The following is a 26,065-nucleotide window of genomic DNA, read 5'->3' as shown; positions in this document are numbered from 1 at the left end:
CACCATTTGTCCTAGGGTTCTATCCGTCCATTGTTTTTTTTTAAATTTTTTTTCTTAATAATTTTAATAACTTTATTATACTTTTCTTTCTTTCTTTCTTTCCTTCCTTCCTTCCATCCTTCCTTCCCTCCTTTAGACAACGAATCATCCCAAATTGAGGAGATGGACTTTGAGAGCAAGATTTATGATTTTTTCCCCTTTACCTCTTTTTGTGAGGGTGTATGTGTATGCTTCTGTGTAAGATTTTGTCTGTATAGCTTTGCTTCCAACATTTGTCCTAAGGTTCTATCCGTCCCTCTTTTTTTTCTAAATAATTATTTTTTAATTCAATAACTTTATTTTACTTCATTTTGTTTTACTGTATCTTCTTTTCTTTCTTTTTTCCTTCCTTCCCTCCTTCCTTCCTTCCTCCCTCCCTCCCTCCTTTCTTTCCTTCTTGCCTTCTTTTCCCCTTCCTTCCTTCCTTCCTTCCTTTCTTTCTTTCTTTCTTCATACTTCTACTAATTCTCTCTACTTTTTATTCTGAGCCGTGAGGATGAAAGGCTCTTGGTGCTCCAGCCAGGAGTCAGGGCTCTGCCTCTGAGGTGGGAGAGCCAACTTCAGGACACTGGTCAACAAGAGACCTCCCAGCTCCACATAATATCAAACGGCGAAAATCTCCCAGAGGCCTCCATCTTAACACCAGCACCCAGCTTCACTCAACGACCAGCAAGCTACAGTGCTGGACAACCTATGCCAAACAACTAGCAAAACAGGAACACAACCCCATCCATTAGCAGAGAGGCTGCCTAAAATCATAATAAGTCCACAGACACCCCAAAACACACCACCAGACATGGACCTGCCCACTAGAGAGACAAGATCCAGCCTCATCCACCAGAACACAGGCACTACTACCCTCCACCAGGAAGCCTACACAACCCACTGAACCAACCTTAGCCACTGGAGACACACATCAAAAACAACGGGAAATACGAACCTGCAGCCTGCAAAAAGGAGACCCCAAACACAGTAAGATAAGCAAAATGAGAAGACAGAGAAACACACAGCAGATGAAGGAGCCAGATAAAAACCCACCAGACCTAACAAATGAAGAGGAAATAGGCAGTCTACCTGAAAAAGAATTCAGAATAATGATAGTAAGGATGATCCAAAATCTTGGAAATAGAATGGACAAAATGCAAGAAACATTTAACAAGGACCTAAAAGAAATAAAGATGAAACAAGCAATGATGAACAACACAATAAATGAAATTAAAAGTACTCTAGGTGGAATCAATAGCAGAATAACTGAGGCAGAAGAACAGATAAGTGACCTGGAAGACAAAATAGTGGAAATAACTACTGCAGAGCAGAATAAAGAAAAAAGAATGAAAAGAACTGAGGACAGTCTCAGAGACCTCTGGGACAACATCAAATGCACCAACATTCGAATTATAGGGGTCCCAGAAGAAGAAGAGAAGAAGAAAGGGACTGAGAAAATATTTGAAGAGATTATAGTTGAAAACTTCCCTAATATGGGAAAGGAAATAGTTAATCAAGTCCAGGAAGCACAGAGAGTCCCATACAGGATAAATCCAAGGAGAAATACGCCAAGACACATATTAATCAAACTGTCAAAAATTAAATACAAAGAAAACATATTAAAAGCAGCAAGGGAAAAACAACAAATAACACACAAGGGAATCTCCATAAGGTTAACAGCTGATCTCTCAGCAGAAACCCTGCAAGCCAGAAGGGACTGAAAGTGATGAAGGAAGAAAACCTGCAACCAAGATTACTCTACCCAGCAAGGATCTCATTCAGATTTGATGGAGAAATTAAAACCTTTACAGATAAGCAAAAGCTGAGAGAGTTCAGCACCACCAAACCAGCTTTACAACAAATGCTAAAGGAACTTCTCTAGACAAGAAACACAAAAGAAGGAAAAGACCTATAATAAGAAACCCAAAACAATTTAGAAAATGGGAATAGGAATATACATATCGATAATTACCTTAAATGTAAATGGACTAAATGCTCCCACCAAAAGACACAGATTGGCTGAATGGATACAAAAACAAGACCCTTATATATGCTGTCTACAAGAGACCCACTTCAGACCTAGAGACACATACAGACTGAAAGTAAGGGGATGGAAAAAGATATTCCATGCACATGGAAACCAAAAGAAAGCTGGAGTAGTAATTCTCATATCAGACAAAATAGACTTTAAAATAAAGACTATTAGAAGGGACAAAGAAGGATACTACATAATGATCAAGGGATCGATCCAAGAAGCAGATATAAAAATTGTAAATATTTATGCACCCAACATAGGAGCACCTCAATACATAAGGCAAATACTAACAACCATAAAAGGGGAAATTGACAGTAACACATTCATAGCTGGGGACTTTAACACCCCGCTCTCACCAGTGGACACATATTCCAAAATGAAAATAAATAAGGAAACACAAACTTTAAATGATACATTTAAAAAGATGGACTTAATGGATATTTATAGGACACTCCATCCAAAAACAACAGAATACACATTTTTCTCAAGTGCTCTTGGAATGTTCTCCAGGATAGATCATATCTTGGGTCACAAATCAAGCATTGGTAAATATAAGAAAATTGAAATTGTATTAAGTATCTTTTCCGACCACAACGCCATGAGACTAGATATCAATTACAGGAAAAGATCTGTAAAAAATACAAACACATGGAGGCTAAACAATACACTACTTAATAATGAAGTGATCACTGAAGAAATCAAAGAGGAAATAAAAAAATACCTAGAAACAAATGACAATGGAGACACAACGACCCAAAACCTATGGGATGCAGCAAAAGCAGTTCTAAGGGGGAAGTTTATAGCAATACAAGCCCACCTTAAGAAGCAGGAAACATCTCGAATAAACAACCTAACCTTGCACCTCAAGCAATTAGAAAAAGAAGAACAAAAATACCCCAAAGGTAGCAGAAGGAAAGAAATCATAAAGATCAGATCAGAAACAAATGAAAAAGAAATGAAGGAAACAATAGTAAAGATCAATAAAACTAAAAGCTGGTTCTTTGAGAAGATAAACAAAATTGATAAACCATTAGCCAGACTCATCAAGAAAAAAAGGGAGAAGACTCAAATCAATAGAATTAGAAATGAAAAAGGAGAAGTAACAACTGACACTGCAGAAATACATAAGATCATGAGAGATTACTACAAGCAACTCTATGCCAATAAAATGGACAACCTGGAAGAAATGGACACATTCTTAGAAATGCACAACCGGCTGAGACTGAATCAGGAAGAAATAGAAAATATGAACAGACCAATCACAAGCACTGAAATTGAAACTGTGATTAAAAATCTTCCAATAAACAAAAGCCCAGGACCAGATGGCTTCACAGGAGAATTCTATCAAACATTTAGAGAAGAGCTAACACCTATCCTTCTCAAACTCTTCCAAAATATAGGAGAGGGAGGAACACTCCCAAATTCCTTCTACGAGGCCACCATCACCTTGATACCAAAACCAGACAAGGATGTCACAAAGAAAGAAAACTACAGGCCAATATCACTGATGAACGTAGATGCAAAAATCCTCAACAAAATACTAGCAAACAGAATCCAACAGCACATTAAACGGATCATTCACCATGATCAAGTGGGGGTTATTCCAGGAATGCAAGGATTCTTCAATATATGCAAATCAATCAACGTGATACACCATATTAACAAATTGAAGGAGAAAAACCATATGATCATCTCAATAGATGCAGAGAAAGCTTTTGACAAAATTCAACACCCATTTATGATAAAAACCCTGCAGAAAGTAGGCATAGAGGGAACTTTCCTCAACATAATAAAGGCCATATATGACAAACCCACAGCCAACATCGTCCTCAATGGTGAAAAACTGAAAGCATTTCCACTAAGATCAGGAACAAGTCAAGGTTGCCCACTCTCACCACTCTTATTCAACATAGTTTTGGAAGTTTTAGCCACAGCAATCAGAGAAGAAAAGGAAATAAAAGGAATCCAAATCGGAAAAGAAGAAGTAAAATTGTCACTGTTTGCAGATGACATGATATTATACATAGAGAATCCTAAAGATGCTACCAGAAAACTACTAGAGCTAATCAACGAATCTGGTAAAGTAGCAGGATACAAAATTAATGCACAGAAATCTCTGGCATTCCTATACACTAAGGATGAAAAATCTGAAAGTGAAATCAAGAAACCTCTCCCATTCACCACTGCAACACAAAGAATAAAATATCTAGGAATAAACCTACCTAAAGAGACAAAAGACCTGTATGCAGAAAATTATAAGACACTGATGAAAGAAATTAAAGATGATAGAAGTAGATGGAGAGATACCATGTTCGTGGATTGGAAGAATCAATATTGTGAAAATGACTCTAGTACCCAAAGCAATCTATAGATTCAATGCAATCCCTATCAAACTACCACTGGCATTTTTCACAGAACTAGAACAAAAAATTTCACAATTTGTATGGAAACACAAAAGACCCGGAATAGCCAAAGCAATCTTGAGAACGAAAAATGGAGCTGGAGGAATCAGGCTCCCTGACTTCAGACTATACTACAAAGCTACAGTAATCAAGACAGTATGGTACTGGCACAAAAACAGAAAGATAGATCAATGGAACAGGATAGAAAACCCAGAGATAAACCCACGCACATATGGACACCTTATCTTTGATAAAGGTGGCAGGAATGTACAGTGGAGAAAGGACAGCCTCTTCAATAAGTGGTGCTGGGAAAACTGGACAGGTGTATGTAAAAGTATGAGATTAGATCACTCCCTAACACCATACACAAAAATAAGCTCAAAATGGATTAAAGACCTAAATGTAAGGCCAGAAACTATCAAACTCTTAGAGGAAAACATAGGCAGAACACTCTATGACATAAATCACAGCAAGATCCTTTTTGACCCACCTCCTAGAGAAATGGAAATAAAAACAAAAATAAACAAATGGGACCTAATGAAACTTCAAAGCTTTTGCACAGCAAAGGAAACCATAAACAAGACCAAAAGACAACCCTCAGAATGGGAGATAATATTTGCAAATGAAGCAACTGACAAAGGATTCATCTCCAAAATTTACAAGCATCTCATGCAGCTCAAAAACAAAAAAACAAACAACCCAATCCAAAAATAGGCAGAAGACCTAAATAGACATTTCTCCAAAGAAGATATACAGACTGCCAACAAACACATGAAAGAATGCTCAACATCATTAATCATTAGAGAAATGCAAATCAAAACTACAATGAGATATCATCTCACACCGGTCAGAATGGCCATCATCAAAAAATCTAGAAACAATAAGTGCTGGAGAGGGTGTGGAGAAAAGGGAACACTCTTGCACTGCTGGTGGAAATGTGAATTGCTTCAGCCACTATGGAGAACAGTATGGAGGTTCCTTAAAAAACTACAAATAGAACTACTATATGACCCAGCAATCCTACTACTGGGCATATACCCTGAGAAAACCAAAATTCAAAAAGAGTCATGTACCAAAATGTTCATTGCAGCTCTATTTACAATAGCCCAGAGATGGAAACAACCTAAGTGCCCATCATCGGATGAATGGATAAAGAAGATGTGGCACATATATACAATGGAATATTACTCAGCCATAAAAAGGAACGAAATTGAGTTATTTGTAGTGAGGTGGATGGACCTAGAGTCTCTCATACAGAGTGAAGTAAGTCAGAAAGAGAAAGACAAATACCGTATGCTAACACATATATATGGAATTTAAGAAATAAAATGTCATGAAGAACCTAGGGGTAAGACAGGAATAAAGACACAGAACTACTGGAGAACGGACTTGAGGATATGGGGAGGGGGAAGGGTGAGCTGTGACAGGGCGAGAGAGAGGCATGGACATATATACACTAACAAACGTAAGGTAGATAGCTAGTGGGAAGCAGCCGCATGGGACAGTGATATCGCCTCAGTGCTTTTTGACTGCCTGGAGGGGTGGGATAGGGAGGGTGGGAGGGAGGGAGATGCAAGAGGGTAGAGATATGGGAACATATATGTATGTATAACTGATTCACTTTGTTATAAAGCAGAAACTAACACACCGTTGTAAAGTAATTATACCCCAATAAAGATGTTAAAAAAAAAAATACTTCAGGGAATAAAAGGAACAGAAGAAACAGGAATAGCCAAATGTTCATAATAGTTGAACCTGGGTGATGGGTACAAGGGGGTCATTATATTTTTCTCTCTACTTTTATAGTTATTTCTATAACAAAATTTTCAAAAATTTTTTTTTCATGCATAAATAAATGAACGAATGAACGAATCAGTCAATATTCTCTCCTCTGTTTTTTCCTTCCTCACTAGACTGCCTTTGCTCAGGCTCTCCTTGCTTCTGTCTCAGAACATTTTATCAGAACAGCCTTCTTCCTGTCCCCTTGCCCCTAGTCTCCCTCCTTCCAATGTACCCTCCACACTATAGCCTGAGTTACCCAACAGGCCAATCCAATCATGTCACTTCTCCTGCACAAAGATCCTCCATGGCTCCCTGCTGCCTCCAGGAAAGAAGGTCAATACCCATGCTGGACACACCTGGACTCTTGTGAGCTGGTGCTTGGCTCCCTCTCTAGCCTTCTCTCTTGCTTCTCTTCCAGCATCCAGACTTCGTTCTACATTCCCTAAAGTGTTGGTCCCTTTCTCATGCCTCCTGGCTCTGCACATTGTTCCCCCTCCCCGCCTTCTCTGCCTGGTAAAGTTTTCTTCATCCTTCAAGTCTCATTCCTGATACCACTATCTATGTGAAAGACAGCGTCCCCATGGTAGAGTTAGATGATACTTCTTTTTCTATGCTTCTTTGCTTGCCCTTGCCCTGTTATGTTCTTTTTAGGTGTCCTCTTTACTTCCTTCCTTGTGCTCTGCACCACTGGTAATTATTCTACTGTTTATGTGTTATCTATCTCTCTTATTAGATTCTAAGCTCCATATAGACAGGAACTGTGTCTGTGTGCTAGGCACATAGTAGATACTCAGGCACATATTGAATATGATGAATGAATGCTTACATTATAGCAAGAAGCAGATTGACTATAAGTGTTTCTATGCCTGATACTCCATGAAATGGTATGCTCATTAAGGGCAGTGTATTAGTTAGGGTTCCCCAGAGAAACAGATCCAATAGGATGTATATAAATAGGAAGAGGTTTATTATAAGAAATTGGCTCATGCAGTTATGGAAGCTGGCATATCCCAAGATCTGCAGGGTGAGTTGGCAGGCTGGAGACACACAAAGAGTTGGTATTTCAGTTTGAGTCCAAAGGCAGAAAAAAACATCAATGTCACATATCAAAGTCAGTAAGGCAGGAAGAATTCTCTCTTACTTGCGGGAGGGTCTTCCCTCCTCCACCCCTTATTCCCACATTTCTTGAAAGAACAGTTCACGTTCAGTGATTCATTTCCTCACCAACATTTCCCAGTCTTCCACCTGCATCATCCTACCAAGGTGCTTTCACTAGAATTCCCAGTTTTAAAGTCTAATGGATGCTTTTGGTTCTTGTCTTTTCAGACCTCTCTGCTCTTGACACTTTTGGTCATGTTCTTTACCTTCATGACACTCATCTCACCTGGTTTTCTCTGTTCCCCCCCTGCCTAGCCCACAAGCTCTTCAGCCTCTACTTTCCCCTTATATGCTGAGATTCTCGACCTCCACACCCTCGCTCTTCTCATTCTGTACACTCTCTCTGGGTTTTTTCATTCCCTCTCTCATTTAATCTGCTACCTTTTTGTTGATGACTTCTAAATCTGCATCTCCATCCCTCAATTGTCTGTTGGACATTTGCATAACTCCAACTTGTCCTAAACTGATCACATCGTCTTCTCCCAAACCAGCTTCTGTTCCTGGATGCCCTTCCTCAATTGGTGGCACTGCCTCCTGCCCACTCACCAGAGCTGGAAGCCTGAGAGTCATCACTGATGCTTCCCCATTCCCATCCCATTGTCAAAATCCCCAGCCTGGTGATTTAGGAGCTGGTGTTGGGTCTGAGTTTGGAGCAGGATGAGCCTTCAGATTGCAGAGAGGGGAGCAAAAAGATATCTGAAAGACCGCCTTAGGAAGAAGCTGGAATCAAAGAATGGAGTCTAAAGAAGCTGTGCAGAGAAAAACAACCAGGGTCCTAGACAATGGGAGGTACCTAGAGGGACTAGAAACCCAGAGGCACAGAAAATAAGCAACTGTCACACTCATGTGTCCAGAGAGATTGGACTGCAATCAATCAGTCACAGCTCCTATCCCTTTTAATTACTTTCTCTTCTTTGTGAGTTTGTTGTCTGTTTTCCTCACTTGACTGTGGGCTGGAGATTATCCATGCCTATGTTTTGCCTAAGTGGACATCTTCTTTCCATCCCCTCTCCTTCATCTCCATAGGATCTAGGCACACTCTGTCCTTAAAATTCCATCCTGCCTCAAATTCAACACATTAAAAGCACCTGTGTCTCTATCTATAGCTATATGTACCTATATCTATATATTGATATAGATAGGTAGATAGATAGATAGATAGATAATTTTTTAAGGTTCTTAATTTGCTTTTGAAATTATTTGACCTTGACTAACTCGTTAAATGAATGATCTGGTACAATTTCTCAGCAATCACTGCAAATACTTAGGAATGTTTGTAAAGGGAGAAAACCTGAACTATAAAACAGCTTTTTTAATTTAAAATTTCATGAATATTAAATTTAACCAGAAAGTTGAATAATATTACGTTTCTTAAACATTCAATTTAATGTTTATTAATTTTAATTCTAAAGCTTTTTCTTTGTATTTCAGAGCCATAATTTTTAATTTTCAATTCTTAAACATTTTTGTAGGCCTCTGCAAACCCTTTTTCCGTTAGATACTACGCCTATCATTTTAGGGCCTAATAGATAAGACAGCCAACCTCCCCTATTCCACCCCATCCTCACCCTACCCCTACTGGCCATAGTCAACTCATGCGAAATCACCTCACCCTCTCCAGAAAGCCTTCTTTCCCCCACCGTCATGCTCTTCCTGCCCTCCTTCTCCATGGGGTAGATGCCCCTCCTAGCTGCTCCTATAATCTTCAGTGCATTTATTTATCACTTTTATATTCGTTTCCTATTATTTTTTAAGATATTTGTCTTTCTACTACACTGTAAACTCATTAAGCATAAGAATATGCTTTATTTTGTTTTTGTATCTTCAGGGTATGGTACACAGTAAATGCTCCATAGATATGTGTTGTATTAATTAATGAGAAAAGAAATACACTCTAGTGGAAAAGAGACCGAGTCTACTGTGATTTTACATTTCATGAGAGATGTTTTTACAAGGTATGATGGTGACTTACCGGAAGGGGGTGGTCAGTTCCACCTGGGGACGGGGAAGGTGACACTTGGCTAATGTTTGAAAGAAGAGAAGGTGATGATCATGAGGATGAGGGCAGTAATTATGGACAGAACGGGAGGACTAGGAATTCCAGGTGGAGGGAGGAATGTAAGGAGAGATGGCAAGAGAGACTGGAGAGACAGCCAGACAAGAACAAAACCAGAAATTTGGGGAAGAGGGAACAGGAGGAACAACTGCTTGAGATGCATTTGTGTGTCTGATTACCATTTTCTTTTACAGTCTTGTTAATAATTTAATAATATTCATTATACAAATATTTACTGAGTTCCAGCTGAGTGCCAGGTACCATAGCTGCAATGCCTTTCCTAGCTCTTTCCAGTGGAGATGGTAAATAATGAGGGTCTTATACTCACACTTTCATTTTAGATACCAACTACATCTCAGAACAGTGCCCGTCCCCCCAGGGGACACTTCATACGTATCTGGTCACCAATTGTCTGACTGATGTTGCCATAAATTATAAAATAAATTTCCCAGGGCTCCCTCTCCTGTTATCTATTCAAATTCACATGGACTGTTCCTGCCAAAAGAACCGGAAGGGACTGTAAATTTATTTGAATGGAAATGTGAAACCATTTCTGGAAAAAAGGTCACAGACCAAAATGGCAAATATCATCACTCACACGCACGCGCGCGCACACACACACACACACACACACACCACTGCTTCCTATGCCAAATAAGTTCTCTTAATTTCCCAAACAACAGGTAACCCTTCCATGTCACGACTGGCCTCAGCACTGCCAACCCAAGTTCAAGGTCTGATTAGACCTTGTAAGGAAGGAAGGTTGGATATACAAATAGGGCTCTTGAAAAGGTATGTCTCTATCATCTCCCATCGGCTATGGTTGATTTGAGGGGTCCCTGGGCCTTGATCCAATACTTAAGAAATGGATACAAGGTCCTAGCCAGTAGCCAAGAAGATTCTGGCTACATGAGGTGGTCTCTGGGTTCCCAAGGGACAAGATACATGTCTGTCCTTTGGGACTGTGTAATATTTTTTCTTAAGGCAGAATAAGGCATATTAGCTACTAAAAAAGTCTTATTTGAGCAATTCTTGCTGATGCTTTGGATCCAATGGGTTAATCAAACAGATGTCACTCTGCCAGCACACAAAAGGAATGTTTTATGAGTTGAAATTTTTGTTTTACTTTCTCTGATTCAAAGAAGGCCATCTGGAAAACAGTATTGATTTCTAAGTTGAGGATCTATCTAACACAAGGGTAAATAGGTAGCCTTGGGTTAAAAGTTTCTTTATAGGGATAATGCGGCCTCTGGGAGCTGGTGGAAGGCTCTGGAGTAAGGGATGAGCTGCTGCCTTTGAAGCACCCAGACAGAGGTGAAGAACAGATGAAACGGTGGACAGACAGTGAGGGGCCCAGTGTGTTTAATTGTGGGCCGCTACAGGAAATCCAGATTTATCCGGTAGGGAAGTTGTTGCTAGGCAACTGGAGGAATGTAGATTTGAAGCATGTTTGCTGCAACCTGACAGTTGTGAAGCATCAGATGAAAAGAGAGGAAGCCAGCTTCAGTGGTGAGGGGGCAACCAGGAGGGGACACCCTGAGTACCAGGAAATGCGTCATGAGTGGAGAATTCAGACTAAATCACTCAGAGCAGGGGGGAAATGCCAAACTGTCTCTACCGGGAGAGGTCACAGAGACATGCTATTTCCCAGGACTGGAGGGGGCAGAGAGTCTGAACGAGAGGGTGGGCTCTTGAACAGACAAGTTATGGGACTTTTTTTGGCTCAACAGAAACTGGGCCTTTTTCTCTCTGAGGTGACTTCAGTCTTGGTATTTGTGGTTGATGAAAGCAAAATTGGTTTTGGAATCTATGGGAAGTCAAAAGACGACCCCATGAGATAGACCTCTTACTAGTCTGAGGGTCGGAGGAAGGAGAATGTCCCACGTAAGTGTTTGAGGAGGATGCTTCTGGGAGTGGAGCAATGGGGGCGGGGCACAGTGGGGCCTTCCACAAAGCAGCTGCATTCTAGTTTTTGTAAGAGTAAAAATGCTTTCTGTTTCAAAGCACTTTTCCAACTCTTCTCTAATGTGAATTTCACCACTGGATCCCATGAGATACATGGAATAGGTTTTGCTATCTCAATTTTACAGATGGAGCGACTGAGTTCCTTTTAAATGACAGCAAGAAAGGAGCCAGTGCAGATCCAGGACCCAGTCCCTGACCACCAGGAGATCTCTGTGGGCCCCAGCTGGCTGCCCACCCTCTGGTCCTCTCACTACTGGGTCCTGTGCTCAGGGGAGAAGCTGATTACTTCATAAGGAGAGTTAAGGAAGAATCTGTGGCTATATTGAGAGACTTTAGGAAAGGACATATGTTAATGGTAAGTAGGAAAGAAATTTTAACGCAAAAGCTCTTAACTTGGGGTCTGACTTCAGAGGCTCCAAGAGCCCCACCCTCTGTGTGTCTGTGTGAACTTACATTTCTCTAGGGAAAAGGTTTAGAGCTGTTGTCAGGTTCTCAAAGGCAGTTCTAATCCATAAAAAGATTAAGAACTACTGTTCTGGAGAGATAAGAAATGTCAGAGGCCAAAATCCTTCTTTAAACCAGTTTACCTTGGAGAAAACCGGATGCCTCACATGTTGGTGCTCAGTCTACAGCTACTGAATAAAGGCCAGAACCCCAGGACCCATCATCCTAGAAGCAGTCTTTGTAGGGGCCTGTTTGTGTTCCAAGCGACTTTAGTTTTGACCTCTCAGTCTTATTTTCTTTTTAAATTCATAAAACAGCATCTGATCTGGCATGAAAATAAGCCCTAGCCTATTCATGCCTGGAGTCTAAAAGAAACCGAGGCAGGCCAATGGCAGTCAAGCCCATGGGCCTAATATATATTTAATGTAATTAATGTTCCTCTCTTCTATTTCCTTTTTATTTCTTCCTTATCAAAATCAGTTCACCAAAATTTTGAAATTTAATAGACACATAATTTTGTAGATATAGGAATAACAAATACTAATGCTGTAAATTAACTATACTTGCTGTGGCTTAATAATTTTCAAAAAACAAAAAAATCCTATCTGCTGACTTGGTTTTGCTTTCGCTCAGCAGCCCTGCTGCACCTCCCTCCACACTGCTGGCACTGGATACCACTCCTCCTCTTCCCTCCCTAAACCCCCCACACAGAAGTGGGAGAAAGTTGACAGTCCAAAGATTCAGAAATCGGAAGGGACAGAGATCATGAAATTAAGTCATTATTGGGACCTCATGGTAAAACCCTGGAGACACGGCGCCTTTCCAGAGAATTTTGACACAGCAATATCACCTGAAAACTGAAACGCATAGTTGAAATTTAACAAACTGCGACGAATGATCCAAGAGAGCAGAAACCATGGCCAGCTCGCACTGGGCAGGGGCACTCCACCCACATTTATTCCCAATGATTCAGGAATTTAGGGAGCAGAGCCAAGAACAAAGCAGGACGTTGAAAAGAGCATGTAGCAAGCACCCCCAAGACCGGCCTTTCTTCTGCGGAACTCAATGTTCAGCCACCCCACAGTCACAAAGACACGGGAGAATGAAGTCAGCAAAGGAAAAACCTTGACTGAGTAGGAGTTGAGGGAAAGGAAAGAAAGCTGAATCATGTCACACTGGAAGCAACTGCAAAGGGGAAAACCATGGGCCAAAATGCCGGGGAGGCCAAATTTCCTCCATCAACATCCATTGAGAAGGGGGAAGGGAGGGAACGCAGATTTCCCAGCAATGTGGCAGGTCTTGGCACCTCCTCAGTTCCCCGCCGAACTTCCACAAATAAACATGCAGAGCCGAAGGGACAGATTCGCTTCTCAGCAAGATTTCAAAGCTGTGCACCAGAGTCGGAGAGAAAACAGGAAGGATCGCAGAGGGAGGAGGGGGAGGAGGGGGAGGAGGGGGAGAAGGGGGAGGAGGGGCAGAAGGGGGAGGAGGGGGAGGAGGGGGAGGGCCACGCACGCCTTGGGCCAAATCAGATGGGAAATGGCCCAACCCCTCACCCGAAACTGACACACCATTTTTTATGAGGTGTGAAACGTTTCAGGTAGTGTTGGCAGCCACCGTACCTTGGACCCAGGTCTGAGCTGTGGGGTTTCAAGCTGGGGGCGTGAAGCCCAAAAAGGTCACAGGTGAAGACAAGCTCTTTCAAACTGTCTCAACCCAGATGAAACCAAGAGGGGCTAAACCTCCGCGGAGAAAATCCAGCCAGCTGGCTGCTGTTTTCGTCCCAGCCCACCTAGGTCACTGGCCATCCCGTGTGTGTGCGTGTGCGTGTGCGTGTGCAGGCACGCAGGCGCGAGGACACATATGGGGATGGGTGGGGTGGAGTAAGGCGAGGGTACTGCATTTGGATTATTTGAGGATGACAACACTCACTTCTGATCTCCAAGGGGCTGAGGAAAAACACAGCTGGCCCCAGTTGGTGCTGAGTCCCCAACACCCCTCTCTGAGTCTCTTGGCTCCACGGTCTGGTTTGGAGGTTACACTTCCACCCACACGCCCAGGTCCTGACACGACAGAGGCAGGAGCCGTGTGGTGGTTTGCTGAGATGGCCCCTCTCTATTTGTTAGTGAGCACCAACTTGGCATTTACTAAAACCTTATTTATACGCTGGTGTACGTGTACGTGAGAAACAGCCCAGGAGAACGGAAGGCACAGCATTCCCAGCGCTGGACCTAAGCATGGCTGCTCGCCAACCAGCTGCAACAACAGACTCGTCCCAGAGAGGCCCCTGCCCCTGCCTCCCGCCTGGCCCATGCCCCTCTGAGAAGGTCGGGGAGGCTCTGCCCTGAGCCTTTCTGTGTCTGCCTCAGGGCTATTTTACTAAAAACACAATAGGATGAGTACAGGAGGAAAAATCCCATCTGACCGCCTGCAATTCCTTTTAGGTTTCCTTTTTAGTAATTAAAAACAAATGTTTAGCCACTCAGTACATTTGTCAGCTGGAAAAGCACATTTCAAGGGCACCACATAGGGTGTTTGTCCTCTTTGCTTGGGGCCGATGTGTCCTGTCTTGGTTAGGTCTTCCCACACAGAGACAAGCAGGAACAAAAAGATGGTAGGTAGGGGCAACACTATCTCCTGGGTAAGCCTGTCTCCTGCCTGAACTTGCTCCTCTTGGCAGTCTCTGGGGTCGCTCACCGGCTTCATTAAAAGGATGGCAGGGAGGATGCATCTGCATAGCATCCTGGTCTTAGGGGTGATCAAATCAAAGTACTTCGAAGCCTTAGGCGCGTTTGGGTACTACTATTATTATTGGGCTTGGTCTACAGAAATTGAGACTGTAAATCAAACTCCTATGTTGTAGGTCAGTGATTCTCAACCGTGGCTGGACATTAGAATGATCTGGGAAGCTTTTAAAAATGCTAAAGGCAACTAATCAGAATCTATGGGATGAAGGTGGGGGGGCACTTGTAATTTTTAAAAGCTCCCCAGGTGACTCGGTGTGCAACCAGGCCTGGGTACCACTGCTCTAGGGGCCAAATGTCCTAAGCCTCAGTGCTGTGACATGGCCTGTTTGTCTGTCTCAGGGTAACTGGGAATTTAGTGAGGGCATGAAAGCCATGTTTGGGCCCTTGGCCTCAGCACAGTGCCTGGCCCAATTCAGGTTTGAGTGCATGGACACGGGCGAGTACCTAGGGTCCATCTTGGGTTGGTGAGGGTGACCGGCCAAAATTCTTCTCTGGTTTCTGAACTCTAACACTTGCCAGAGCAGTATGTAAGGACAGCAGGAAAGACAGTCTAGTCTTTCCTATCTGATAAATAAACATCGTGAAGCCAGTAGCCTGAGTTATGGGTTCAGACCCTAATGAAAAGTTTTGCCCAGGTTCCCCCTTTCTCCTGCTATTATCCAGGCTGTCCTCACGCCCCAAAGGTGCATGTACTATACCAGTGGCCAAAGTGCTGCAAAAACAGATGCATGACGCTGCCCGTTTTCTAGTGACCAGAGGATTGCACTATCCCAGGCACCCAGGGAAGCTCCCACAGCTCTGCAAACGCAGGCACTGGGCTCCCACTGTGCTGGGGGTGTTCAGCAGCTCAGAATAAGGATTTTTATCACCTACTCACTCTCCTGTCTGATTCTGAAAACAAGCTAAGAAGTGTGTCTAAAATCGGGTTCCTCATGGAACTTCGGACAGAGAAGTTTGAACTGCATGGCTTTTTAATCTCCCTGCAGAGACCTTCTCTGGGGCCCTCGGCTCTCAGGGCTGGTGGCATCCATAGACCTGACCCCTCTAACCCCATTCTGGAGGCCCCCTGATGAGCTGGGGAAATTATGGAGTAACATTCCAAGGAAAAGTCACACTGAAAGGGATGAAGTGTGAACCCTGCCAGAAACTGTGGGGTCCTGTTTTATTTTGTTTTGTTTTTAAAAGCCTTCACCTTGCTTTTGAAGACAAGGCTAGAGCAAGTTTTCTGGGACTTGAGAGAGCAAATGTAAAAAGACAAAACACAAATTCCTCTGCCATGTTCTCAGTGATTGACACTCTCCGAAACATAGTTCCAGAAATTAAAACGTAGGCAAAAGAGAAAACACAATTCAATGCTAGAAAATTCTAATTCTAATTTTGAGTGTTTCTTAAAGCGTGGCCTCCGATGACCTCCATCAGAATCACCTAAGGATACAGGGCGGATTCTGGCCCAGCCCAGGTCTCCTGAATCAGTCTCTGGGGGTGGGAATGCGGAACGTGCATCTTTTACCGGCTTCCTTGATGATTTTCCTACACTCTGAAGTACGAGAGCCAATGCTCGATGCCTCCTTTATATAATTCCCTCTCATCTTACCCTTCTAGCAAAAGAGAAGATATGACTGGATCCCAAGAAGTCTGTCTGGGATGCAGTTCTGAACACAGCGTTGAGCTAGATCAGGCTTTCCAAATTTCTGGAAAATTTCTATGACATTTTCTCTTGGGTTTTTTTTGTTGTTTTTTTAATCCAGAAACAGTAAACTTTGGGGTCAAGAGCAGACCCAGAGAAGGGAATGTGAAGCTCTCATTTACTGAAATTTATTAAATGCTTTGCATATATTTTTAATGTATCTTTTCTACCACTCTATAAAGTATTATATTTGTTTTGTAGATGAGTGATGGGGCCAGGAAAGGTTAACAATTTTTCCACGATCACCTAGCTCCTCCTTTCCACACTGCCAGAGGTGGTGAAGAGGGCTTATCCCACATTTGGGGGGACCCAGACCTGCCACACCACATATCTAATGGTGATCCTAATGGTGACTCCTAGCTGTCTGGGCCACGGCTCTGGAAATACTATCAGTTGATTCCCGGGCCTTTGGAGCCTGTCTTGTCTTGTCTTGAACAAGGAATGTCTGGAACACCAGGTTCGTGCCTTCCCTGACTGTCAATTTGTGAGTCCCCAATGGCCTGCCACCAGGACCTACTGCCTCCAGGAATTACCCCCCAAGGGGCGGGCAGCTGGATACCTCCCTTACCACATGGAAGAGCTTGAAGAAGTCCACGTTGGCGTACAGGGTGTCCTCCATCCACTGTAGGGTGCCCTGGGAGAGGGAGCACAACGCATCACGCACTGTCTGCGCCGCACGGCGCTGGGGGAAGATTAGGAAGCGCTCCAGGAGGGCCTCACTGCAGGCGATGTCCTTCAGCACTAGGTCTGGGACTCCATGAGCAAACTGCAGAAAGGAAAGGCAACACTGGAAACCTCCCTGTAGTAGAGGGAGACTGGCCCGCGCCAAGATGTCCATGTCCTAACCCACAGAACCTGTGAATACGTTATGTGGCACGGCAAGGGGGATTAAGCTTGCAGATGAAATTGAAGTTGCTAATCAGCTGACTTTAAAATAAGGAGATTATTTTGGATTATCTGGGTGAGCCTAATGTAATAACAAGGGTCCTTTAAATGTGGAAGAGGGAAGCAGAAGAAACAATGTCTGCCTTGAAGATGAAGGGAGGCCACCAGCCGAGGAAAGTGGACAGTCTCTAGAAACTAGAAAAGGCAAGAAAATGAATTTTCCTCTACTTCCCTCAGTAAGGAGTATAGCACTGCTGGCTCCCTGACTTAGATTCTGACCTCTAGAACCATAAAATAATAAATTTGTATTGTTTTAAGCCACTAAGTTTGTGGTAACTTGTTTAGCAGCCATAGAAAACGCATATGTTCCCAGGCCTCATTTTAGCAGAGAGGCTTTACAGTTTAAGCCATCCCTTCTTAGCACATGATGCTAAGGTACCATCAGGACCTACTTCCTGAAGCTGAGGTGGGGGACTGACTAGAACGCATTTGGAGTGACGGTGAATGACCACCCCTGCCTTCCTGTCTCACCAGATTTAACAAATAAAAATACTGCATGCCCAGTTAAATTTGAATTTCAGATAAACAGTGAACAATTTTTGGTACAAGTATGTCCCAAACAGAGTCCAGATGGGACATCCTCATGCTGAAAAACTGTTCGTTGTTTATCTAAAATTCAAATTTAACCAGGCACCTGTATTTCATCTGACGATGCTAACCCCTGGAGCTCCCACATCCGAAAGCTGCTGTGGAGCACAGTCCCCATAATGGCCTTCAGAGGCCACGGAGGCCTCAACCCTGGCCAGGACCCTTGTCCACCCAGCACAGTAACTGGCCTCCTGGAGTCCTGGACTCCCAGTAGTGGACAAAACCCTAAATACCATAAATAGAACAGCTTCATGAACTTCCCTGGCCTCCACAGTCCCATGCCTTCTACACAACCCTCTGGGCTGGAGAATGGAGCAGGTGGGTCTCAGTTACCCCCTGTATGGAAACTGTCCAGACCACACAAGTGAAGCCCAGGTCACAGCTGGTGCCGAGTGGGTGCGGACTCCGTGAATCTCAGGGGCCTGTAACTGGGTGCATATTCCAACAGAGCCTTCCTGTTTTGTCCATACCTTACTTCTCATCTCCAGGCAAAACCTCACCCCAACTCTATTCCCAGAGTCTAAAACATTTTGAGGTGGAGGGAATTATTGAGCTCATTGGAGTCCAAACCTCTAATATTCCAGAGGAGGGAAGTGATGGAAAAGGGGTTAGGTGACTTGAAAAGGTGACACAACAGGCGAGGGAGAAAGCTGGGACACCATGAAAATGTAACTCATTCATTCAATGCTCATTCACTGCGTTCCCATTCTGCAGGGACTAGGAGAGTTACTGGGGATACAGCGAGAATAAGATGAATATTCTGCCCTCCCCAAAACTAGCTAGGCTAGTTTCCAGGCTAGCTGGAAATGCAGGCATTTAAACAGCAGGAGGTGCTAGGCTGAACGTTGTGAAACCAGAGCACAGAAGAGGGAATGTTGAGAATTGCTAGTAAAAGTAGCTGGTATTTATTGTTTATTATGTGCCATGCACTATTCTAATTGCTTCACGGATATTAATTCTTTTAACCCCCACAGCCACCGTATATGGTAGGTACTTTTATTATCTCCATTTTAGCAATGAGGAAACAGATTGCTTATTAACTTGCAGTGAACCTTGTGACCTTGCTGAGATTTGAACACACAGCTTGTGCTTAACCATTACCCATTAGCTCTTTGTCAATTGGGGGGGGGGGGCAGGACAAAGAAGGGAGGGTTTATGAACTGTTTCACTGAGGAGGCAACACTTGAGCTGGGCCTGGAAGAATGTTCAGGAGGTTCCAGGGCTGGGGGTGAGAGGTGTGATGAGGGATGGACCAGAGAACCGTATTACTTTAATTGCCTAATCACTCCCTCGATGGGGAGAGAACGAGTGATGCTATTCCCTTTGGAGCTGTGCTCAGACACTAGGCAGAGGGACATCCAGTCCTAATGGTAAAGAACGAAATTCCATGTACAATGAGGATGATCGGTTAAAGAGCTGCAAGCCCATGTCGCTGTTTAAATTTAAAATAATTAAAATTAAATAACATTTAAAAATTCAGTTCCTCAGCTGCACTAGCGCCATCTCAAGTGCCCACGAGCCGCATGTGGCTAGTGGCTACCCTATAGACAGCACAGAGAGAGCACTACTGTCATGGAGGAAAATTCCCATGGACAGGTCAAGGAGACCGAGACAGAGATCAGGAGGAAGGCACACAAGGCAGTCGGGCTAAGAAGCAGGGTGGGCACGGAGGCATGGAGGGAGCTGGGTCCACAAGACCGGCCTCCGGAGTGCAGGAGCTGGGCTCCTTCCTAAGCTCTGAGTTCTGCTGATCAGGGAAGCATCAGCTAATCAGAAACTGCAACACTAAATAAAGGCACACCCCAGTGGCCCAGGCCCTGTCTTCTCCCCACATGAAAGGCCTCAGCCCTAATGCCAGCAGCACAGCAACTAGAAACCCAAATGTCACGTAGGTGAGGAACTGGAAAGAAATTTCCCCTAAATTCCTGCCCTTATCTCCATCTCCCTTTTATTACCAACTGGAAGTCATCACAGGCATTTCTAGGACTTGAGTTTTATGAGCTGAAGAGAAAGCAAAGGGGAAAGTGAGCAAGTGATGCTGCGCACCCCCCGCCCCTGGATTGGGATGGGAGGGGAGCCAAGCAGGGCCGGGCAGCCAGGCCTGACCCCAAGGGCCGCCCCAGGAGCGCACTGTGACCAAACCTGGGCACTGGGGGTGCCGGGTTCCAAGGGCCCTGACGCTCTGCCTCAGGGCTGAACCTCAGCTCCCCTTGTCTAGTTTCAGTGAAAACCTCAGGGTCTGAGAAGCCAGAAAAGCAGGTATGGGCCTCTCTATTGTTGTGCTGGGAACCAGCTTGAAAACCCCCTTCAAAGGAGCCAACCTCAGCCAGGCAGGTGGGTCCCCTCCCTTCTCTGGGCTCAGACGGCACCCTGTGCAGACCTTTGCCTCAGGACTGACACAGGCCCTGAAATTCTCTATTTACGTCTCCGTCTCCCCTGGAGTCTAGAGGAGGTGCGGTCCTGGCCAGGAGAGCCAGGCGGGGCGTCTGTGCTAAGGCCCCTGCTTATCATGCGTTCTCACCGTGTTCATCACACTAGGAATCCACACCCCCAGGATGCTGGGCCATGAGCCCATGAGGCCCCAAACTAGAGCAGTGGTTCTCATCCCTGAGCCATCAGAACCACCTGGAGAGCTTGTTAAAGCAGAGACCGCTGGTCAGTCTGCGATGGGGCCTGAGAATTCACTCCCAGTCCTTGCTGAGGCTATTGGTCTTGGACCCTGAGAACCACTGAACAAGCACGGGACTAGGAACGAGAAGACCTGATTCCGCACCAGCTCGGACAATTCTAGCTCTACAGCTGTGCACAAGTCGGTCAGTCTCCAGGCACGTCAGTTTCCCCATCTGTTTGACCCATCTCGGGATTAATGTGAGTAGCGCAGGCGCTAACAGATGTGAAAGTCATATGTTAGTGGGAAAAACACTCTGAATAAATACAGGAGATTATGAAAACAGACAAAATAGATTTGGGGGGGACAGAGGGGGTTCGCCTGGCACTGGGAAGAAATGGTCCAGGAAATCAGAGGTCTGCTCTACTTGCGGCCGTTATCGGGCTCTGTGACCTCAAAGGCCACCTCAGCACACTCAGACCCTGGCTCTGCCTTTTTCTTGGCTGGAACTCTCCTCTCACAGGCATTTGCACGGTGCCTTCTCTTCAGTTAGATCTGCTCAAATAGCACCCCCGCAGGAAGGTCTTCCCGGCCGACTGAATTTAAAACTGCCCCCAGTCCCTCCCTAACTCCGACCCTGCTAGACCTTCCTCACAGCCCCTTTCACAATCTGGCTTACTTGATTAGTGCCTGTCGCCCCCACTGGAATAGGAGCTCCCAGAGTCAGGGGTTTCCTCGTATTGTTCCCACTGTATTCTGGTACCTAAAACATCTCTAGGTGTTTGGTGAATACATGAGTAAACCTCAGTTTCCTCAACTATAAGAGGAGTTTGAGCCACATGGTCTCTAAGGTTCCTTCCAGTCATAAAACTCTGAGATGTTTTAAGGGCTGCCAGGATTTGTGCCACTCCAGAATCCTGCGATGGGAATGCTCATCACCACAAGTGACCCCCAGGTATTCTCCTGAGTGTGCGGCACGAATCTGAATGATTCTGAATGTGAAAGCCAGAAGGAAAAAACAAACTCAAGGTCTCCTTTGCCTTTCTCAGGCTCAGGCTCAGTGCCCACCCTTCCCCTCCAGGGACCACTGACCAATGACATCCACCTACCTGCTCTGGACGGACTTGGGAGTTGACCAGAAGGTAGACAACTGAGTCAGACAGGCCAATGCTCTTTATGAGAAACAGTGACAGTGTTTCCTCATCTTTTAGGACATCCCGTATTCGTATTCCTCTTCCTGCATACGAATGAAGAAAAGAACAGGGTGTCGGAGGGGAGATGGGTCAAAAAAAGGAAAACATCTAGAATCGATTTCTAACTTGACTATCAGAGGAGGGCCCTGTTTTGGGCTCCCTGGGAGCGCCTAAGAGTCAGGGCCCCTGCCAGTGGCAGTCACAGCATTTACTGCTGGAGCAGACGAGCCAAATTTAGTGAGAAGGCACACAGGGTGGAAAAAATTAGGTCGGGGTGGTGGTCATCGGATGCTTTGTGGAGTTGGTCTTGGACAGTGGGGTGGGGTGAGGAACAGTTTTGTCCCCCTGGAAATATTTGGCAATGTCTGGAGATATTTTTGGTTGTTACAACTGGGAAAGTATTGATACTAGTGGGTAGGGGCCAGGGATGCCACCAAACGTCCCACAAGGCACAGGACAACCCCGTTTCTCTGATAAAACAAAGAACTATCTGGTTCAAAAGGTCAATAGCGCTAAGGCTGAGAAAGCCTAGTCTAGAATAGGAGGAGAATTAGTGCCATTGTCATGGGGTAGAGAACCCTTCTTGGTGTTTCTGTCGGCTCAGCTGTGGCTCTAAGCTCAGGGTATGGACATGTACTAAGAGAGATCAGGCTGTCTGGGGCAAGAAAATCTTCAAGTGGGGAAAGGGGGATTGGCCTGTTGCCTGGGCTTGCAGTTTCATGCCCTGATCAGCCCAGTCACATTCTTTCAGCTCCACTCAAAACCTACTGGAAGCAGAATTTTCTTTATAAGGAGGCATAAAGGACTTCTAACAGTTGAGGTGACCTTGGGGCAAGTGACTGAACCTCTCTGTCTGCACTTTCCACATCTACCTCTTAGGATCGTTGTGGGGTGACTTGGGATAAGGAGTGTAAAGTGCTTATTAGCTCCCAGCTCAAAAAAATGCTTGACCTGATTGCATTAATATTATTCTTACCCCTCCCAGGGGAGGCACACCCACCTTCCCTGCTTGCTTCCAGGGCCAACACTCACTCTGAAGCTGGCCCACTGCTACAGTTCATGAGGCACGAGCCAGAGAAGACGGGGACGGGCCCAGATATTTATGAAATCATTTCAACATTAAGGGAAAGCATTTGGGTTGCATGAAAACAGTTATCTCTACATCACAACTTCTCCGGGAGCCTGGCTGACTGCTTATGTCTTAGTTCTTCTTTAACTAACTTTAATCATCAAATGCTCCTGTTCCTTCCAGGCTCTAACACCACAGTGCTCTTCCTCCCCAAATTCTCCCCAGGCCGCCAAGAGGCCTAGCTCCCCAAGTGCTTGACAGCCACCCTTTATGTTCAGGTTGTGACTTTCTTTGTACATGCCTTGTCCAGATTGATGTCGCTGCTAATTTCCTCTTGAAAGGGGATGGGCCAGCCACAGGCCTGCCCGTGCAGCTGGGGCAGGGGAACCAGCCCCGAGGTTCCACCACACAGCAGCCTCTCTCACCACGATGGATGTCCCTTAAGAGTTGTACTGCCAGGTAGCTCAGTATCACTACCTTTTGCTTAGGAAAAGCCCAAAGCCTTTAGGGGAACCTGACTATAATATATAATAGTCCCTTTTATCTTCAGTGGATATATTCTGAGCCCCCACCACAGTGGTTACAGATAGTACCAGACCCTATATATACTATGTTTTTTCTTATACATACGTACCTATGATGAAGTTTAATTTATAAATTAGGCACAGTAAAAGAATATCCAAATTGCCAGCATCACTGGTCTTGCACTTTGGGGCCGTTATTAAATAAAATAAGAGTTATTCTTACACAAGCACTGTGATACTGCGATAGTCGATCTGATAAGCTAAGCTAGACAGCTAGTAAGTGACTAACAAGTGGGATACCTGGGCAGAGGAATGGTTTCCATCCCGGGTAGGTTAGCCCGAGATTTCATCATGCTACTCAGAACGGCACACAATTTAAAACTTATGAGTTGTTCACTTCTGGAATTTTCCATTTAATATTTTTGGACTGTGGTTGACCACAGATAACTGAAACCATGGATTGGGGGCATTCCCCCAAGAGAGGGGGATGGTTCTGAGAGGGGCTGGTTTATTTTCTTCTTGCCTTCTTTCCTTTTCAATAACATATGTCTGTCATCTTCCAAACCCAGCTTCCTTTTTTCTTCCCCTGGGGCACCAGCTTGGTTGTTCATCTTCGAATCATTTCTTTGTATACAGCATTATACTATATCCTCTGGCCTCCAGCAATGCAACCCCGAACACACACACACACACACACACACACACACACACACACACACACACACAGGCTCTTGAGAGTAAGGAGCTAAGGATCCTGCTTTTATTATACTCCCCATCATACCTAGCAATGCTGGGCACAGAGATGTAAGCCCTCCAAGTCACCTCTATCTGACACCCAGCATTAGAGCCTGACATGGAATGAGGTCCTTGGTAAATATCTGCGGAATGACAGGTGACACCCAAAAAATATCTGTTGTCTTGACCTGAGAGTCAGGGCCCTATCTGACTGTGTAACTCTTCGTTATTCTTTAACTCCCTCACCTGACCTTACATACAAATACCTTGCTGGGGAGAAGGGACAAAACAAGGGAAACTGGGAGTGACTTCGCCCTGGTCCAGCTTCCCAGCCAGGTGCCTGGCCTGCTGTGGCCCTAGGGAGAAGGGGCAGGAGCGTGCTGGTTCAGCACACCTGAGGAGGGCCACCCTGTTCGGAGAGCGTGGGGCCGAAAGTGTAAGCAGAGGCCGATACCAGACAGCAGCTACACCAGACTCCCGAGGGAGAAATGTGAACTGGGGGCCTGAGGAAAGAAAATTAAATGTAGTTTAAAATGTGGTTCTTCTTGTTCTCTTCCCTGGGAAGATTAGAGGCTGGGGGAGGGGGCTGCTGAGGCCCATGGAGGTCAGGGGAGCTGAGGCTGGGGTGGGGGAAGCCAGGAGAAGGTGTGCGTGAGGCTAAGGGGAAGACAGCGTTTAAAGATGATTGAGAGACTGCAAAGCTTGCTTGGGGGTGAGTGGGGAGGGGGCTTCACGGCTGGTCTTTTACCATTAATCCTCCTCTGCGGAGAATGCAGTACTACAGGTTTGCTAGGAAAGGAAAATGCCCTGGGTCACCATTGGCATACTTTCCCAGGTGACCGGGAACTGACAGGCAAAAGCACACCCCAGGTACAGCCGCCCACCTCGCTTTCAAAGGCTTAACCCTCCACTGCAGCTTTGGGCTGAGGAGTCAATGCTCAGAGCCGGCAAGGTCCCCAGGGGACCCTGGGACAGACTCTGAAACCGTCTTCAGTTCTGACGGTGGACTTCAGTCCCCGGCCTGGAATTCCTTCAGAGACTCTGTCTCTTTCTTGGGGATGGTCCCCTTTCCCCTCTCATGGCCACCAAGGTCAGGGGTTCTGCAGAGTCTGTGTTCTCGGCCCCCAAAGTCCTTTGGAGAGCCTTGGCTGGTCTTCCCTGACTCAGTTTTCCCAGAGCCCCGAAGCTGCCCTCTTGAAGGGAACGTTCGCTGACAGCCCGAAGGCCGGCAGAAGGAGCACCTGCGCCGATTCAAAACTAGTCCTGCGTCGGGCTGGGAAGGAGTGATTTTGGTTCTCATATACAGGCTTGAAAGACCACAGAGACATTGTGGTTTGCAATGACTTCCTTTATATTTCCTCCCAGCCGGACTCCATCCGACAATCAGAAAACAAAATGAAATATCTGCTGGATGAGTGGGGTAGACAGTCATTCCAGGGGTCGGATAAGCCCGTGTTCTCATCCGCTTGTTTAACCTTGGGGAAAAAAATGCTTTCTTGTTTGTGCTTTCCCATTATTTCCCTCACTATTAAAATGCTGACTGTGCTCATACCCCGCAAGGCCCCTTAAGCTTGAGTTAAGTAAAATCTTAGTAAACTTCCGAGCAACAAAGAAGATAGTTTGTAATCTGGTTTTACTACATAAAGTATATGCATTACTACCTTTGAAAGAATTAGAATGTAATGAAGCAATCTTAACGGTCATCTGATCATATCTCTGTCCTTTATCACTCCAATGGGGAGAGAAGGGAGAAGGTGGCCCAGCGGGAGGAGGATCATGTTCTCCTTGGAGAACTTTCCCCTCCTGACTCCCCTGTGCTCTTTGAAGCCCCCCTGCTTCCCTCCACCAGCCCCCCACATGGTGTGGTCACTGTCCACTTGGTCCTTCCACTTCTGCCCAGGGAGCCCTCAGGGGAGGGCACTGGTCTGACCACCTCTCTGTCCCCGGGGACTGGCACCCTGCCTGGCTCGGTGGGCACTCACCAAACATCTGCTGACTGCGCTGCATGCGTGAGGAGCCCTAGGGAGTTGGTTTGTACCATTCTCCCTGAGCAGAAGCTTTTCTATCCAGCGCCCTCGTCCCCTTGGATGTCCCTTCCTCATC

The 26,065-nt window shown here is 45.2% G+C and overlaps 1 protein-coding gene across 2 annotated transcripts in view; it reads right to left on the bottom strand.

The window, feature by feature from the left end:
• Positions 1-26,065, bottom strand: part of ABCA4 (ATP binding cassette subfamily A member 4) — a 136,641-nt gene that overhangs the window by 97,073 nt on the left and 13,503 nt on the right. For both annotated transcript variants that reach the window (XM_049714008.1, XM_049714005.1), the window contains exons 5-6: positions 21,551-21,678; positions 16,869-17,066 (exon numbers count right to left, since the gene is read on the bottom strand). In XM_049714008.1, the coding sequence (XP_049569965.1) occupies positions 16,869-17,066; positions 21,551-21,678 (326 nt within the window). The remainder of the gene's footprint in view (positions 1-16,868; positions 17,067-21,550; positions 21,679-26,065) is intronic.

The sequence above is a fragment of the Orcinus orca genome, chromosome 1 (genome assembly GCF_937001465.1).
Source record: "Orcinus orca chromosome 1, mOrcOrc1.1, whole genome shotgun sequence".
NCBI classification, from domain to species: Eukaryota; Metazoa; Chordata; class Mammalia; order Artiodactyla; family Delphinidae; genus Orcinus; species Orcinus orca.
The sequence above is the reverse complement of the archived record's forward strand: the minus strand, read 5'-3'. Positions and strand labels throughout refer to the sequence as shown.